Consider the following 18713-nt stretch of genomic DNA (forward strand, 5'->3'; position numbering starts at 1 on the left):
TCAAGGAACAGAATATGCCTAGCCCTTCTCCCAGCATGATAGCCCTTGAAACATTTGATAGTACGTCTTAATTCTCCATTTGTTGACATTTGTGACTTCATTAATTTCTAATGTTCATCTGAAAGATAAAAATCTCAAAATCTCTAGATATTGAGGTTTAATATGTTAGCATTTAAAACCGTAATCATAACCAACTACTCAGACCAATCTCTAAATCAGTGCTTTGGAGATAACATTGACAGGCATAGTAAAAAAGAGAAACATGTTCTGACTTCCTACAAAACACAGTTCACTTAGTGAATTCTTTCTTAAATATTTGAGACCAAAATATGCATCTTAAACTATGGGAAAGCTGCTTGAAAGAGCCAAATGTTCTTGTAGTCAATGATGATTTTGGTCATGCATTGTCTCTGGGTTGTTCTCTACCATGTACCTAGGTCCCACAAAGCACCTGGCACACAGTCATCACCTGGTACATCTTTATTAAGGGCCAAGTGAATGAACCTTATTAACATTGCCTGCTGCTGTCATAATTGCCTATAACATTAATCCTTATGTTCATCATTATCATTGCTGCTACAATATATAATACAGAACACAGTGGGATGAGTGTCACTCAGATAAGTGCATTAAATATATGTCCTTATTTATTCCTTACAAATATTGATGAACAAACTTGTTCCTCATTTTAAAAATACGAAAATTGAGATTGAGGAAAATTGAGTAATCCAAGGCCACAAAGCTAGTAGATTTAAGAATTTAAACATTGACTAAACATAGATTCCATCACCCACGGGGTTTAACCTTATTCTTCTTTGTCATGAAATCTCTTATCTGAACAGCACTTTTTAATCTGTTTCCAAGAGTCACAATTCCATTTCAGGTTTTGCCAGGAAGAATTAAAAGAATGAAATTTCAATAATTACTCCAGGTAGAGGAATAAGGCAAAGAATATATCAGTGTGACAAAACTTTTTGTGTTTGTGTATGTATTTAACAGTCATAGTCAAAAGATAATCTATGAGTCAGAGAAGGTGACAGCAAAGATTCATTATTTTCATGCTCACTCATACACCTTCACTATGATTCATCAAAGTTAATCTGATGACTACGTTCTATGACACATCTTATTTGTTTAACAAAACAGTCTCCAACCTTCTAATTTCATCCATCTTCTCTGTCTGCCTCTGCACTTATCATGCTTAGCACACAAATAGTAAGAGGAACAACAATGAAAATTTGGCAGAATCTGCTTTTTTATACTAACCATAAAAACCTTCCAGATTTCCAAATGAGCATTTGTTGGAAGGAGGATTTCTAGGGAAGCTAGTTCAGAGTGTTATACAACATTTTGTCTTCTCGGGGGATTTTATTTCTTCTATTTTGTGACTGAAAAAATCTCCCAACTCTTCCTATTAGTTATGCATTACCAAAAGGCTATTTGAAGATGAGGCAAATTTTCATTCACTGTGGCATTGTCCAGTGATGGTCTCAGTGGAAAGGGGAGGCATGAGAGTTGGTAGTATAAAATGATTGCATAGAGCTTTTCAACACAAGATTTATGATCTTTGGAGATTTATAACTTGAACTGCTTATTAAATGATACGTGGGAGTTTACAAAATAATGTTTTGTGATCATTTGGGGGATAAACAAGCCTGAGCAAAGATTTAAATTTGTCCATTTGCTTATCAAGTTTGAAGAATAAGTAAAAACCTGTGGCAATGACATTCGCTAAGGGGCTCTAAGTGTAGCCATATAATGAATGATCTTAAGTGTTATTTAGCTAAATTCATGCTTTATTCTATAGGCAATGGGAAATCACATATTTGTGTGGGGGAGATATTTTTTCTTGTTTTGTTTAGATTGATTTTTATGCAGTGAGTTAGCATGATAAAATCCATTTTAGGAAGACATTTCTGGAGGCTGATCTGTTTGGGTTGGAGAAAGGTGAGGTTAGAGAGAGTTAAAAGTTTAATTCAACAATCCAGAGATGAAATAAAGGGGTAAATGCCATTATCTCTGAAAGAGAAAGGAAGACTATAACGTGCTGAATTGTTTTCATGAAAAATTGTTTACAGCTTACCCACAAAAGGTTGTCTGTTTCTATCATCTGCAAGTTTCATTTTCAAAGCTGACATAGCATAATCCTCAAAATCCTCTGAGTTGAGACATTGAACCTACATATGGCAATTAAAACTACAAAAGGTATTGTGCTTGTTGTTGTCTGTGGTGAGTACATGTAAAGGGAAAACTCTGAAGGTTTATTATCCCTTGGGTTGAGATTCATTATCATTAAAGTAATAAAATTATGTTTTTGTCCTCATGACTCTATCTCAAAAAACTTTATTCATCGCTCAAGCCTCAGTTCATCCTTCATGAAGAAATCGATAGCCCTAATTAGCCATGAGTGATATTTTTCTTCTTTTCTGGATAATACAGCTCACTGATTCATCAGGCCCAAATGTGTACCAACCATTTACTTAGGGATCTTGGTAGAATATTGCAAAAGCATTAATAGTATGAGAAACGTTTTTTGGTTTTGTCACAAATTGTGTTGTTACCTGAGACTGCAACATGTGAGGTGCTATCAAAATCTAAAATATTATATAGTTAAATAACAAAATGGAAGAAAGAAAATATAAGTCTTTGAATGATCCCAAATTTGCAGCAAGAGACTTTGCCTCAGTTGCAACAGCAATAACTTTATGACCTTGAGGATGTTATGTAGATCTGTTGATCTTGTTGTCTTCATTTGTAAAAAAGATAAAAATATCTGAGTATTGATATGAGAATTAAATCACATGAAATATACATCAAATCAATTTCAGCATCTGGTACATAACAGATACCTGGTAAGTTATAGTGTACTGATTCATAAATTAACATTTCTTTATTTTCAATTTTCAAACCCCAGCTACATGTACAACATCTGGAAATAATAACAGTTTTGATCACTTGAGCATGTTTTCCCAGTGAGTAATACACTGTATGTGTGTGGGTGTATAATCTAATATATACATAAAATAGCAGAAAATATATATTCAGAAAAAAATTAACAAAAGGAAAATAAAAAGTGACAGGGTATACATGTCTATATTTCAATATTCAGTAGTTTCAATTCATTTTATCAACTTATTCACTTATATAGCTGGCAAACAATTATACTTGGAATGAAATAAAACGTTAGTTCTTTATTTGATTATACTATAAATTTTTTCTTCAATTTATAATTTTTTGCAGGAATTTCTTATTTTTTTTTTAATTTGTTGTTAGGAACTCTTATGTGAAACATCAAGGATGTTTCTTGACATGTGGCCATCTGAGTGAGTTTAGTGGTGTCAAATCTTGTGTTAATTGCTTACTTCTTATTTATTTAAATAAATACATGAGCATTAACAGTTCTATTGTTTTCTTTCTGTCATCCCGGTAATATGTGTTTGCATACCTATGCAAACATCCAAATGGGAGTCTACTCATTTAGGGATTGAGCTGAGTGAGGACTAAAGAGATTAGAAAATAAAACCTTAAGGTAAGAGCACTAAGAAACACAGAATTTTAAGAAATGAAAGAGCCAGCAGTATACATAGCAAAAAGAAGTTAAGGAGAAAGACAAATGGAGAAAAGATTCACTTATCCTTTCACCTAAATTTATCTATATATTATGTTCACAAAATTATTTAAATATTAACTATCCCCCAGAAGTGTATTTATTTACAAATTTTCTAGGGTCCACCTTCAAAAAATGTGGAGCCAGTAAATAGACTACATTTTAATAATCAAAGCAAAGGCAAAGCAAAGATAAGATATTTATTATCTTGTCAGGTTCAACTGACAAACCAGGCCCATCTAGATAATCTCCATTTCTATTAACTCAAAGCCAACCAACTACCTGATCATAGGAGTTATATTTCATCACATTCATAGGGTCTGCCTGTGAGAACCTATCAAGAGGAGGGTGTTATATAAGGTTTGCACACCAGTGGGTGAGAAACATGGGGAGCATCTTAGAATCCTGCCTGTTAAAATATCCCAGTTAAGTCCCTAACTAGCATTTGAAATTTTTAGAATATGTGTTGTAAAATAATTGTTTTTCCATAGATTAAAACATTTAAAGATCATATGTTTCAGATACATGATAAGTTCATATATAAGTTTCATAAAATGGCATTGTGAATGACTGTGTATGGTGTGTGTGTGTGTGTGTGTGTGTGTGTGTGTGTGTGTGTGTTACTGAAGGCTAAAATTATAAACTGCCTGACAAAATAAGAAAAAACTTTCCTATTGCCCTTCAAACTTTCCTATTGCCCTTCAGTTCACATCTTGAAAAGCTTCCCTTCTTTGAATCACCTTTAGCGGTGACCTTGAAGTTTTTTCTTGTGGCAGGGTCCAAAAATTCCACAGATGAAAAACAGAGCCCTATTCATGTAAACTGACACAAAACCATTCGTGTAAAGCAGATGTGTATATCTTACACTTTCAGCACAATTAACAATGACCATGTCATGCAATTTCGTAAATTATAAATCTACTGAGGTATGATCAATGTGTTTTATGAAACATACCTATTTGTATCTTGATATCACTTAACACAGTTCTAATCTATAATAAATATATAAACAGCAATTAAGTTGAAACAGAATTACCATCTGTAATTTATTTCACATATATTTATATGTCTATTTTACATGTTAAATCACACATGATGCTAAATGACGAGTTAATGGGTGCAGCACACCAACATGGCACATGTATACATATGTAACAAACCTGTACATTGTGCACATGTACCCTAAAACTTAAAGTATAATAATAATAAAATTAAAAAATAAATAAAAATAAATGTAGGTGCTTTGTTGATCAAGTTTAAATATAACGTTTATATTTAAATGTAGTTTACATTTAAATGTAAGTGCTTCATTGATCATAAACTTAACAATGAAGCACCTACATTTGAAAAGTCTTTCTACAAATTGCTTTCTATTTGCAGTAATCTAGTTTTTCTCTTTGGGGTGGAAATCTGCTTTTCAGGAAGGCAAATTATTAAACTTACACAGGGTGGGGAACATCGCACAACGGGGCCTGTCATGGGGTCGGGGGAGAGGGGAGAGATAGTATTAGGAGATATACCTAATGTAAATGACGAGTTAACGGGTGCAGCACACCAACATGGACATGTATACATATGTAGCAAACCTGCATGTTGTGCACATGTACCCTAGAACTTAAAGTATAATAAAAAAGAAATAAAAAATAAAAAAATGATAAAAAAATAAAAAATAAATAAATCACACATGATGAAAAAGCATATAAAGTTAAAGCAATGGAAAGAAAAAAATGTAACTGGTTTTAGGCACCTGAAATAATTAAACAAATGATTCTTGTGCATCTAAACTATGTCACGCAAATACACTAAGCATATTGATTTTATGTTTTAAAATGTATAGAAATTGTCTGTGATGGATATTAATATCCTTAGTTTCAGTTGATGAAATTAAAGCCCAAGGATATTGCAGAACTTCCCCTGATAAATAAATAATGGGTGAAAGAACTGGGACTTGAACATAGATACGCCTGATCTCAAAGCCTGTGCTATCATCTTACAGAGGTTGCCACTGGATGCGACCTGCAGGCACTTTCCATTATTACACTTAAATCTCTCTGATACTCTTTAATATGTTATTGTTTATGTATGTATTTATGCATTCTCCACTAGAATATAACCTCCACTGACATCAAAGTCCTTGACTTTTTTTATTGTTCTATTTTCAGTCAGTGCCTGGCTCATAATAGAAACTCAGTAAATGTTTGTGGAATGAATGATTAAAGTATAGAACTATTTTTGAAGCTCAATTTGGCTCTTAGTGTTGAGGCAATTTAAGGATAACAAAGGTAATTTATTAGATTGTCCAGATTTCATTTGTGTGGCCAAAAAGGGAAAAATGAAAATACATTTGCGGAAGCAAAAGTTGCTGCAATAGTTTTCGATAAAATTATATTTACTCTTTAGATAACATTGGTTACTCTCTTTAGATCTTAGCTATAGTTGCAGTTTTCTCTCAGTGACCCCACCTCTTACCCTGTAATGTAGTGTGGCTTTTTTAAATGAAGAGGTTTTCTTTAAGAATTAAATTATGTTGTTTCCAAGGGAGCTTCCCTAGAAGTAAGCCTGTTGGTTTAATTCTATATTCAGTGATTACCATTATAACCCCAAACCCAAGTTTTATTGGATAAATCTTTAAATATATAAACACAATTTGGTGTCATCTTGAAACCTATATTTTCTCAAGTATCTTTTCTTTCCAAAGCAAAACATGAATATAGACAATTTGTTGCAGAATCAGGAGGACCAGAGAGACCTTGGGGTATGGCAGGATCTTTACTGAGTGCACTCACACCCAGCCGACTTAACATACAAACACTGGGCTCAGAACAAAGACAGCACTTGTCTTTTATACACACTTTAAAAAGGGGGTGGGCTGGCTTGAAGCAAGCTTACAGTTACAGTGGCTCAAAAGCAAGGATACAGAGGCAGAACAGTTAATTAAATTGTGACAGGTTCATAACTAAGGATTACACATGACCATTGCCAAGCAATCCAGATGTCTGTTATCTAGATTTTGCTTTAAAGAGCCTTGCACTGGTTTATCTTCTAACCTTCACTATGGTGCCTAGACAGCTGTAGTTCAGGCACACTCAGGCTTCTTATGACCTTCATTGTACTTTTTAGATAAAACAGAATACTTGAAGTTACTAATTACAGAGAACAAGAATCTATAAACTCATATTATAAAACAAAGGAAACTTTGGTTTTCTTCTCCCTGTGTGGAGGAAGTGCTGGGAGAGTCTCCGGAACACATTCCTTTGTGTCCTGGCTTCTTAGATAGTATTATCAAGACGTTCCCTGGATCTGGGCTGTGCCCATTGCTGCCTCTGGGACAAGTTAGCCTAATACAGGAAAGCTTATTTCTCTTTTTAATTTTATTTTTTTTCTTTCTTTAATTTCCCACCTAAAATTTTTGTTATATTTTAGCTTTATTGTTAAAAAAGGAGCATTAGTAAGAAACATTTTTGCAGCCCCTCTACTCAGCACCTTCTTCATTTCCTTTCCTTCTCTTCTCTCTACCTTTCCTCTTATTTTTCTTTGTTTGGTAATTGCATCACTGTTGATTCTGTGACATAAAATAATGTCAGTGTCAACTGATCATAAATATTGTTTTGTAACCATTAATGTTAGTAATAACAATAATCAAAAGAGGAGAAAGAAAAAAAGGAACGATCACTATTTGTTAATCTATGCTGAATACCTGTTTATGTTTTCTAATTTTACCCTTAAATTAATTCCATAGAGAAGCAGACCCATTTTACAGCCAAAGAACCCGAAGTCCAGCGAAAAATAACTTGATCAAGGTCATCAATGGATAAGTATCAGAGCTAAAACATAAAACAAAGTCTATTTCACTCCAAAGCGCTTTTAACCAATAGTCAAAACTACTTTTATACTACAACATTGGAAATGGGTCAAATTTGTCTTGCCTTCCTTCACAACAGTTCTCTGGAATTTTTGATAGTCTGTGTCCTGTTTGCAACAGAGTGAGGGAACTCTATTAGAAACTCACCCTTTGTGCCTCATCAAATTGAGCTCTATTTCAGCAAAGGCTATAAGTTTAGTAAAAGGCTTTATTAAAGCAGAAAACCTATTCAGTATAGTAATGTGGCCTTATCTCTGGTGCCTCTCTGAGACTCACTAACAATTTTATGAACCATCTTACGAAATTTCCACAATGCCTGTGAAGCACAGAAAGAGTAAATTTAAAGATGCTATTCATTGTAAGATAAAAGTATCAGAAAAAGCTACAGCTGCCTTCTAGCCATAAAACATTTTCTTTAATGTTGAAATGTAGTAAGTTTTCATTATTCAGATGATCAAAGGCTTATCTCGAATAGTTGGTTGTGCTAGCATTAATGAAATATATTGCATAGCAGATCCCATAGTGTTTTCCTTATGACAATGACCTCAAGTGAAGCTTTACACATAAAGAATTTTAGGTCAAAGATATTCAAGAAATACATACATTATATCTCCTTCTTAGAGATTTATAACATATTGTGCACTATGAAGTGAATATCAAATTTCATAGGTACATTTGAATTGCAGCATGCCGATTAAAAATGCAAACCCCATATTTATAGGACAGAATTATCACCCTGGTGTGTTTTTTTAGCAGTCACTTCCTCTGATTATGTGATCAGATCATTCAAGATCAAAACTTTAAGATATTGTATAAGATTTCTGAGAAGAACTACAATAAATACAACTGTTTAATGTTGAAATCAATTTTTCCCTAAACTTAAATGACATGAACTCCACTCTTACCAAGTGCATTTTGGGAAATCCTACACTATGCAAATTACTTTCTGTATGAACAACATTTTTTGAGCTTGGTTTCTTACAATTAATTTTTCAAAGGGTAAATGCAAGAATAATAAAAACAGCAGCCAATTGGTTTATTAGAGCAAAACAGAGTGATTATAATATTTCCAGAGAAATGTGAGGTTTCAATTATAAATCATACAACAAGAAATTTTTCCTTAGGCAGTGTAGAAGATTCCTCTATGTATGTAAAGGAATACATAGTCTTAGTATTCAGAATACTTAAAAAGTGTTTAGAATTAGGTAGTTAAGAATTTAGCTATTGATTTTTAGTCTTGTAGTGACAATCTCTCTTTTTCTGTATACTGTAGGCTTATTTAGAAGAACCAATTGTGTATAAAATGTGCCTAAATGTGGCCAAAGAAAGCAAGCATTTATGAAAATTCTAAAGTATTGAACTATTTCATGGCCAATATTTTAAAATTATTTATTACTTATTTAGAGATTATATATCGACCACTTTTTGGTAGGCATCTAGCTGCGATCTAGTGGAGATAAATGTTGCCCCTGTCTTAAAGTTATTCACAATATACTGGGGAGGCAGGCATGATTACACATATAAAAACAATGGTACGTGTTAAAGTTGTTACAAGCATTACCTTTAGAGCAGGGAAGGATGACAGTCTGCCTAGTAGTAGAAAAGATAAAATATGGCAGAAATGAGTAGCTGGTTTTCAGGGGTCTGCAGTGAAAGAAGTAGGGTAGCACACACATGGGCAGAGAAATGTACAGATACATGGTTTATGTTCATTTAAGAGCAATATAGTGTGAGAATAGAGGGAGCATAAAAAATAACCTTTAAAATCTGAATTAGAGTAGATTTAATCTCCTATAAACCTTTTTATTTATCTTCTACTCAGAATTTTTAGAGTTTAAAGTCAACTTAGCTCTCTATCCCCTGATTCATCGCTTGGAAATAAACTTTTTTTTTTTATGTCAGTGGGTCAGTGGTCATGAATTTTATATATAATTATATACAAATATAATAATTATATGTATTCTTTTTTGAGACAGGATCTCACTCTGTAGCCTAGGTTGGAATGCAGTGGCATGATCACAGCTCATTGCAGCCTCAACCTCCCGGGCACTTCAGAAGGTGATCTTCCCACTTCAGCCTTCCAGGTAGCTGGGACCACAGGCATGTGCCACCACACCCAGCTGCTTTTGTTTTTGTTCTTGTTTTAGTTTTAGTTTTTGTTTTTGTTTTTGTAAAGAGAATGTTTCACCATGTTGCCCAGGCTGGTCTCAAACTCCTGGGCTTAAGCAATCCACCCACCTCAGCCTTGCAAAGTGCTGCAATTACAAGTGTGAGCCATTTCACCTGGCCTAATGTTCACAAATTATTAAACTCTTAGGCTCTGCCTTGCACGTGGAAAAGATTATGAGAAATATAACAAATGCACACACAAATGCAGATTCTTACACTACATATGTTGCTGTTAATTTAAAACTATGTATATAATAAAGAAGAAAGACAGGAAGAGAGGAAGGAGGAAAAGTATCAGTAAGTAAAAAAAGGGAGGAAGGAAGAGAGGAGGGAAGGAGGGAAGGACGAAGGGAGGGAGGAAGGGAAAGAAGAGGGAACTAAGGAAGGAAGGAAGGAAGGGAGGAAAGGAAACAGAGGGAAGGGAGGGAAGGGAGGGAAGGGAGGGAGGGGAGGGAGGGAGGGAGGGAGGATTGAATATTTTAACCCTGGTTAAAATGGAAATGAAGCCCAAGTGGAATCCTTTTTTTTTTTTTTTAATTTATTTTTTTTTTCCATTGCTAACACTTCATCTTCCTTTAAACTGGTGAAGCTAATAAGTAAGATCAGATATTCTGGCCAGTAAAATGACTGGGATCTTAGTTCCAGAAATATTATCTTTTAAAAAAGATACTGAGGATTTTATGCAAGACAGATTGGTGGTCATATTACTTACATTGCTTCCTAGCTTGCGATATTGATGTTCCTGCAGGCACTCTGATAATTGACATATGTAAATCACAGAGTCTGGATGCATTGTAGATATAGTAGTTTTATAATCTTTTACTTCTTTTTAAACGCTTTACAGGAAAATAATTTTCCATTGGAATTGTACTTCTTTGTAGTAGCTGACTGCCATAAGCACCACTGTGATTCCCAAACCAGTCAGGAATGTTTGCTCTCTCCTTGAAATCCCACTGCTGTGGTGATTATTTTTGTCCCTAGCTTTTGCCTTTTCAGTATGGATCAAAGTGATAGAATCTTCTCAACAGGAAGAATTCAAGAGAGTGTTTTTGACTCCCCCCTCCACTTTCTTTATTTAACTTCATTGATGTATTTTTAATTGCTACTTTTGTAGGAGGGCAGAACGTGTTCAATGAAGCACAAAGAAAGTCCCCCAAGTAATGCCACTGCAGAAACTGAGCCTATCCCACAGGTATGTGTTTGTTTTATTTTGTTTATGTCAAAAAGCACTTATTGGATCCATTGTATTTATTTATTTATTTTTATTTATATTATTTTTTATTTATTTATTTTTTTGAGACAGAGTCTTGCTCTATCTCCCAGGCTGGAGTGCAGTGGCGCAATCTCAGCTCACTGCAAACTCCACCTCCAGGGCTCACACCATTCTCCTGCCTCAGCCTCCCGAGTAGCTGGGACTACAGGCACCCACCACCACGCCCAAATTTTTTGTATTTTTAGTAGAGATGGGGTTTCACTGTGTTAGCCAGGATGGTCTCGATTTCCTGACCCTGTGATCCTCCTGCCTCAGCCTCCCAAAGTGCTGGGATTACAGGCGTGAGCCACTGCGCCCGACCAGATCCATGGTATTTAACACTCTTCTCTCTTGCTCTAGCTGGGGCAGGATATTGTACTTGCTAGTACTATATATAAAGCCATGGTGCCCCTGGGCTTTTCCAAGGCTGCTCTGCTTTCTACTAAGCTTTTGGCTTGACTATATGAGGCTCTCAGAAGGTCAAGGGTGAGGGGAGTTCTCCCTCACTTCCACCCTCCCTCTCACAGACCAGGAAACAAAACAAAAATAAACAGGGATGATCACACAGGCATATATTTCTTTTTGTACAAAGGAGACTAAAGAGGATTTGAGGAAGCAGAGGAGGTGAAAAGAAGTACATATTGCTTACAAGAACAAACAAAATAAACACAAGTCAAGAGCTTAATTCTGAATTTTTATTTGTACTGTATTATACTTGACCAAAAATATTGTATCATTGACATTCTTAATATTTATTTCACTTAATACTAAAACGTGGAGTTAGATTTAACTTATTTTCAAACTTTGAATTAGATTAAACAGAATTGAATGGCTTGGGCAAAGATTTTCAAAATAGTTTTTGAAATGTTTTGCTGTTTTTAGGCAAAATATTGTTACATACTTTTATGAAATATAATTAACATCTTCACATTTGTTTCATTTCTGTCCTGTGTTCATTTTCTCTAAGATATTTGTTGAGATCTATGAATTTCCATTCTTATTCTTTTAGACTTTTCAATTTTTACCTTAAAATGTGTTATTTTGATTCTTCGAATTGTCTTTTCTGTATTGTTTAACAGAAATTGCAAATGCCTCCTTGCTCTGAATGTGAGGTGAAAAAAGCCCCAGAAAAACCATTGACCAGCTTTGAAGGGATGGCAGCTAGAGAAGAAAAAATACTGTAAATACTAAGAAACTGTGTTAAAAACGTCCATTTGCTATTGTCTTCATATTCTTTTTAGACCACAAGCTTGATGGAAATACTGTTTCTAAAGCATGCAACTTTTTCACAATTTTATGTAACTTTATAAAGTAGCCTACACATTTTCAAAGATTCCAGACCAGTTATGATCCTTAAGCAATAACCTCATTGAATTGAATACCCACAGTCAGAAATATTTTGTTGTCAACAGTAAATTGTCCCATATAAATTGGTCTGGTTTAACTCAAATGCTATCTAACATGTAATTCTCCCGGTTCATTTGGATATCTAGTACTTCTATGATATAGTTGTCAAAATCAACTGGAGGATAATAAAATATTGTGGGTTCTCAGCATTCTTAGAATCCAAATTACAACCATATCAGTAAGGGTTTGGTCCACATGAGCCAACTGAAGTCATTTTCCTCAAGGTTGGAATTTGTGCCAACCCAAATACGTTGTTTCTTTGATGGTGTTTATTGCTATTGGTATTATTTTGAACTAATAATTATTTTGTCTAAATAATGCTAAGACAATTCTGTTAAGAATTTTGTCAGCTAACATAATTCATTAAGTATGTTTGGCATCATATGGACAAAATATTTGGATGAATGACTAAATTTCTGACACAATTAAATATTTTGGCATTCTATAGACACATCTCCTATGTATGTCTACTGGAATTAATCCAAGTTAATAACCAAGTTTTCTGAAATACTTGGCAGGATTTTTGGTATGAAGGTGGGTAGTGGAATAGGGAATGAAGAGTGAGTTCTAAAATACAAATATGAAAGCAGGTAATATATATTACAAAACCGGGGTCTGATGAAAGTACAATAGCCATGTTGATTCAATAAACCCAGATGCATATTTTTTTAAAACCAATGTGTTATTGAAACAAATCAATGGCAGTGTTAATCCATAAGAGTTCTGATTTTCTATAGGAATATCACTAATCAAATAAATGCACTCATGAATAATTGGAAGATAGCTCACAAGCAAGAGGAATTGACCCTTGAATAATTATCTGATTAATAGGTTTCATAAGGCATTCAAAGTTGCAGACTCAGTTAATGACTACAGTTAAGTTGTCTGGACTGAAAAGTCATTTCTTTTGTTTAGAACCTTTTTGCAACCGTAGAAAGCATATTAAACCATTGGTTTTGCAGGATGGATCTGTCAAACCACAATATATACATTTGGATCAGTGTATCCTAGGAGATAGTTAATAAAAATATATTAAAGGAAATCTTTAATCAATAAATGAACTTAGATTCTGAGATTTAATGGCATACCTCTGATCAAAATGGCATATTTAAAGAAATTTAAAGATTTGGAGAATTGGAAAATATCATTAGCTGTAAAAGTAATATTATGACATATTTATGTAGCACTTCTATTTTCAGAATAGTTCAGTGTCATTCATTAGCACAGGCAGGTCCCAACCACAATGGTTCAACTTAACGGTTTTTTGATGATTCTGTGAAAGCTTCATAATTTCTACATGCTTTGAATTTTGAATTTTGTTATTTTTTGGAGGGCTAGTGATACATGGTCCATGAAATATTCAACACTTTATTTTAAAATAGGGTTTGTGTTAGACAATTTGCCCAACTGTAGGATGAGGTATATGTTGGGAGCACGTTTAAGCAGGTTTAAGTTAGGGTGGGCTATGATTTTCCATTTAGGTATCTTAAATGCATTTTAGACTTACAATGTTTTCAACCTTTGATTTCTTTATCTGTATGTAATCCTATTGTAAGTCAAGGAGCATTCATATTTTTCATAAAACCGGCTACCCAAGGAAAAATATAATTAGCTTTATGGATGATCCATAGAGCTTTCAGATGAAGTGACTAGGATAAAATAAAAGATGAAGGTCTGAGGTTTCTTGTGACTCCTTCATATTTCTAAAAATAATCATACAAACTAGAATACTGCTAGTCTCCCAAGTCCTGTTCCTTGTAATTCTCCCACTGTTCTCAGTGGCCCTAACCATCTCTATAGGTTCCTGACAGGGAAGCAGATCATTTAGTTTTAATTTATGTTCAGTCTCCCACCTCCACCCTGGGGCCCAACTTCCTTTGCAGGCCTTGTGGGTCCTATGGAAAGTTATTCACCATGTAATCTAGCACAGCATGTTTTGAAGCATCTTTGGAGTGAAAAAAAAGAAGAATCAGGCCGTTATTTTCTGAAATTGTTATGAGAGATAACGTGTTGAAAGGTAAGAACTCAGGTTGATATTAATCATGTTTTTATCAATCTTCATTTTAAAGTTGTTTATGTTCTGTATATTCTAAATTCCTTTTATTAATTCCTGGCTTGATCAAGTGGGCTTTGGATCCATATGATTTTTTTTTTTTTTTTTTTGAGATGAAATCTCGCTCTTGTTGCCCAGGCTGGAGTGCAATGGAGCGATCTTGGCTCACTGCAACTCTGCTTCCCAGGTTCAAGTGATTCTCCTGCCTCCGCCTCCCAAGTAGCTGGGATTACAGGTACCTGCCACCATGCCCGGCTAATTTTTATATTTTTAATAGAGACGGGGTTTCACCATGTTGGCCAGGCTGGTCTCAAACTCCTGACCTCAGGCGATCCACCTGCCTCAGCCTCCTCCCAAAATGCTGGGATTACAGGTGTGAGCCACCGTGCCTGGCCAATGTATTTTTTTCCTTTAAATATATATGGCATTATACATCCAGCAAAGTTTACTGTGTTATATTCATTGCATCATTTGTTTAAAAAAAAAAAAAAGAAACTTGTAGCAGGAGACATTTAAAAATATATTTAGGAGTTCCTTTTAATAACTAAGTTAGAGACTCTCTTTCAGTAAGTTCTATGACTGTACCTTAATGAATGCATTTTATTTACCTCAATTTTTATTTGATTTAAAATAGAATCAGATAAGTTTAAAATGTTCCTTTTACATTTGTGAATTTGTCTACGAGAGAGGGGCCATTTCTCACATATTTTAATTAAAAACTAAATAAACAGACGTTGTTTTAAAGGAATTAACACTTAAATCCCAACCATACTCATATAGAATAAAATATCAACCTAAATGTTGACTATAGATAGTATAATTCTATTATGTACCTGTAATGATAAGCAGTGAAAGATTATTTACATTTTGAAAAACATGGAATTGATTCTTATTAAGAAAAAAGATATTTTCCAATGGAGTAACTGGTTTTAATAGAGGTACAACCAGAACCAACAATTGTATTTCTCTATAGTTATTTTAAAATAGTAATCAATGCTATGTATTTGGTGTATATGTTTCTAAATTAGAAATTTCTTTTGGCTTTGTGTTTTTTTAATGCGCATCAAATATGTAAACTGAACCCGTTCCTAAAATGCATTAAACTTAAATGAATGCTGTGTCTATCCAATGCCAAAATGCTCAGAAGAAAAGTGAATAATTCAGTCATTCATCTGGATGTGGTTTTCTGTGTAATCTCAAATATCTGAATATTGAAAAAACTAGGTTGCTAACTTTTTTTCATTCCTTATGCAAATGTTTAGCATCATAGTGCTGTTTCAGATACAGATCTGTTTCATCAAATATCCTCAATTACAAGTCTAAGACAGTTATATGTAAAGAAAATGTACTATTTTAGATGAACAATGTGGATAACTGAACTAAAACGATATTTGTGAACTTTGCTATAATGAAATATTTTATTTTTATAGCTCAGGTATTGTAATTAGCACTAATTGCAGCAGAGACTGAAATAATTATTGACACCGTAGAGTACCATAGAGTAGGTTGAACTGGCCAGACCTAGACAGTGAAGAAAACACATACTGTTTACTTAGGAGACATTTTCTTAGTCGTGTGTATAGTCCTAAATTTCCCCAAACTATGTGTTCATTTGGATTGTGTTATATGATAACAGTTGAATGATGAAGAATAAAAGATGCTGAAAGATGGCCTATTTTTGTTCAATAAAGATTGTTACAAGAATACAATGTATATTATCTTACATAAACTAATTGAAAAAGCAGATATGAACATTAAAAATGATACTTGCTTCTGTGTATCAGGATCTAAGAACTTTTCTTAAATAGTATCTTGAAATTTTCTTTAATCTTTCTTTGCCAATGACCCCAAAATCTTTTATTTTGCAGGTGCTTTCTTTAAAAAAAAAAATAGAGTTCCATGGTCACAGGGATTTTGTCTTTTTTTTAATTTGAATTTTTATTTTTAATTTATGAATTATTGTGATGTGTAATAGGTACAATGTGACGTGTCTCTATATATGAACACACATGTAGCGGAATGATTATATCAAGCTAATTAACATATCCATCACCTCACAAATTAATCTCAAGTGCTTAGAGCTAGCTGCCTCATACAAGATGCTCAAACATTTGTTGAATAAATTAATTTAGATGCTGAAGCAGCAAGGGAACAAGCAGGGGAGCAGCAAGGGAGCATGTATTGGCATGAGAACAGAGAACCATAAGAACCAAAAATAAGCATTTTGTTTTGTTTGTTGTTTTGTTCTTAGACTATCTTTTTTTTTTTTTACTTTTTCTTTTTCTTTTTCTAAAAGCTTTAACAATAGGCCTGTGGCTGGGATTTTCTAAGCAGAGTAGACAAGGCACTCCTGGGTAAATTTTGAAATGTAGGTCAATGCAATAGAAATATTTCACGTGGACTTTATGAGTCTTTAATTGACGCCCACTTCTGACACACACTTGGACATGCACAGGTCACTTCTTTTAGCATTCGTTTCCTAATCTATTGGGTCTTAAGCAGTTGGCTTGAAACAGAGATTTTCTTCTACATTCTGAAGAGACCTAGCCCTTTAGTAAAAATAACTCTAGGGCTACCGAGAGGTAAATGAATATCAAGAGGATAGGCTCTAGATTCTTTTTGTTTGTTTGTTTGTTTGTTTGTTTGAGACGGAGTTTCGCTCTGTCGCCCAGGATGGAGTGCAGTGGCGCGATCTGCGTTCACTGCAAGCTCCGCCTCCCGGGTTCACGCCATTCTCCTGCCTCAGCCAACCGAGTAGCTGGGACTACAGGGCCCACCACCAAGCCCGGCTAATTTTTTTGTATTTTTAATAGAGACGGGGTTTCATCGTGTTAACCAGGATGGTCTCGATCTCCTGAACTCATGATCCGCCCGTCTCGGCCTCCCAAAGTGCTGGGATTACAAGCGTGAGCCAACACGCCTGGCCCAGGACTCTGGATTCTGTAATCCCTTCAACTAAAATATTTATTATTTTACATAATTTATTTGTTGGGCTTATATAATCTGCATATACTTTTATTGGAGAAAGGGAGTCCAAGTCTAAAGTGATTTGAAAGTCACAGATCAAGAGGATCTCTATGATCCCTCCTTCCCATTTGTTCATTCAGTCAGCCATTCAATCACTCACTAAATATTCTTTGAGATTCTGATATATGCCTGGCATTCTACTTGTTAGAGGATCCAAATGTAAGCAAAAGTAATAGTTATGAATACCAATATGTTTCAGTTACACCATTCATTCTTTTAGGTGATTTAAAAAAATTTATTAAATATTCTCAGGATTCGTTGAAATAGATATTACAGTTATCATTATTTCACGGTTTAGGAAATTGACATAGAGAAGTAGTAATTACCCCCAAATCATAGAGCTAGTAAGAGGAAGAGGTGAGATATGGACCTGGAAATGAGTTACTGGAATCCATGCACTTACCAACTTCAACATGTAGCCTCTCCTGCAAAGGCCGGGGCCCTGCCCTGATGGAACTTAAAGTTTAAAAAAAAAAGGTTTCAAAATATACATATATATGTATAAAATAAAAAATAAAAAAATAAATAGGACTCAGAAAAACACTGAAAAAAAAGAGAGAAGATGATTAATGAAGGAAGCATACAGATAAATGCATTACTGCGACAAATACAAATGTGGGTTCTCTTTATAGCATACCATAGGGTAAAGGCAGGAGTATCTGAATGTCTTAGCTGTGCAAAGGCTTGATGGAGAAAATGATATTAAGCTAAGATTAATAAAAATATGATATTTGTATGGATGTTCAAACCTTCAAAAAGGAAATTTTCTGGTATTAGATACTAGCTAACAATATTTGAAAGTGCAAACTTGAATTCACAGAATTAGATATTTGTTAACTGCTGAATGAGCATGCTTTCCTGGGCCACATCTCTATCAAGGATGAGAACAAGAGAAGGCACGCTGTGGCGGGTCATGAGTAAAATGTGATGCTGACACTCTGCACATAAAAGCCACTAAGAATGACAAGTCTGGGTGATTCTGAGAAAGTGTAGGATAAGTAGTAACAGTATGGGTAAGGGGTTGCGGAGAGGAATAAATAGTGAAGAGGAAATTTTAAATTCCTCGTTTTAATCCCTGAAACAGATCTTGCTGAAGTAGACGGGTCATAAATAAAAATGAATTATTTACTAGATGTGTTTCCAGTCATTACTCATTGACCATGGAGGTACTTTAACGAATAGTAGCCCAATTAATAACTACAAGTTTGAAAAAGTGTGAGATAGATGATAAATGTTCTTCAAATCATCAGAACTTGAGATCAGCTAGGTGTGTCCAAAAAGTAAATTAGATTATCAAGTTGACATAATTAACTCTAGTACCCTTGAAAGAGAATAC

At 34.3% G+C, this 18713-nt stretch overlaps 1 protein-coding gene across 4 annotated transcripts in view; it reads left to right on the forward strand.

Moving 5' to 3' along the window:
• LUZP2 (leucine zipper protein 2) overlaps nt 1–16021 on the forward strand; it is a 589723-nt gene extending 573702 nt beyond the window's left edge. For 2 of the 4 annotated variants that reach the window (XM_008955901.4, XM_057299126.2), the window contains exons 11-12: nt 10753–10830; nt 11970–16021. In XM_008955901.4, the coding sequence (XP_008954149.2) occupies nt 10753–10830; nt 11970–12074 (183 nt within the window). In that variant the 3' untranslated portion in view covers nt 12075–16021. Of the gene's footprint in view, nt 1–10752; nt 11828–11969 lie in introns of those variants that run through there. The other 2 variants (XM_055094247.2, XM_003830445.6) reach the window with 2 other exon arrangements.
• The last annotated feature ends 2692 nt before the right edge of the window (nt 16022–18713 follow it).

This window comes from Pan paniscus, chromosome 9 (genome assembly GCF_029289425.2).
Source record: "Pan paniscus chromosome 9, NHGRI_mPanPan1-v2.0_pri, whole genome shotgun sequence".
Taxonomy (NCBI): Eukaryota; Metazoa; Chordata; class Mammalia; order Primates; family Hominidae; genus Pan; species Pan paniscus.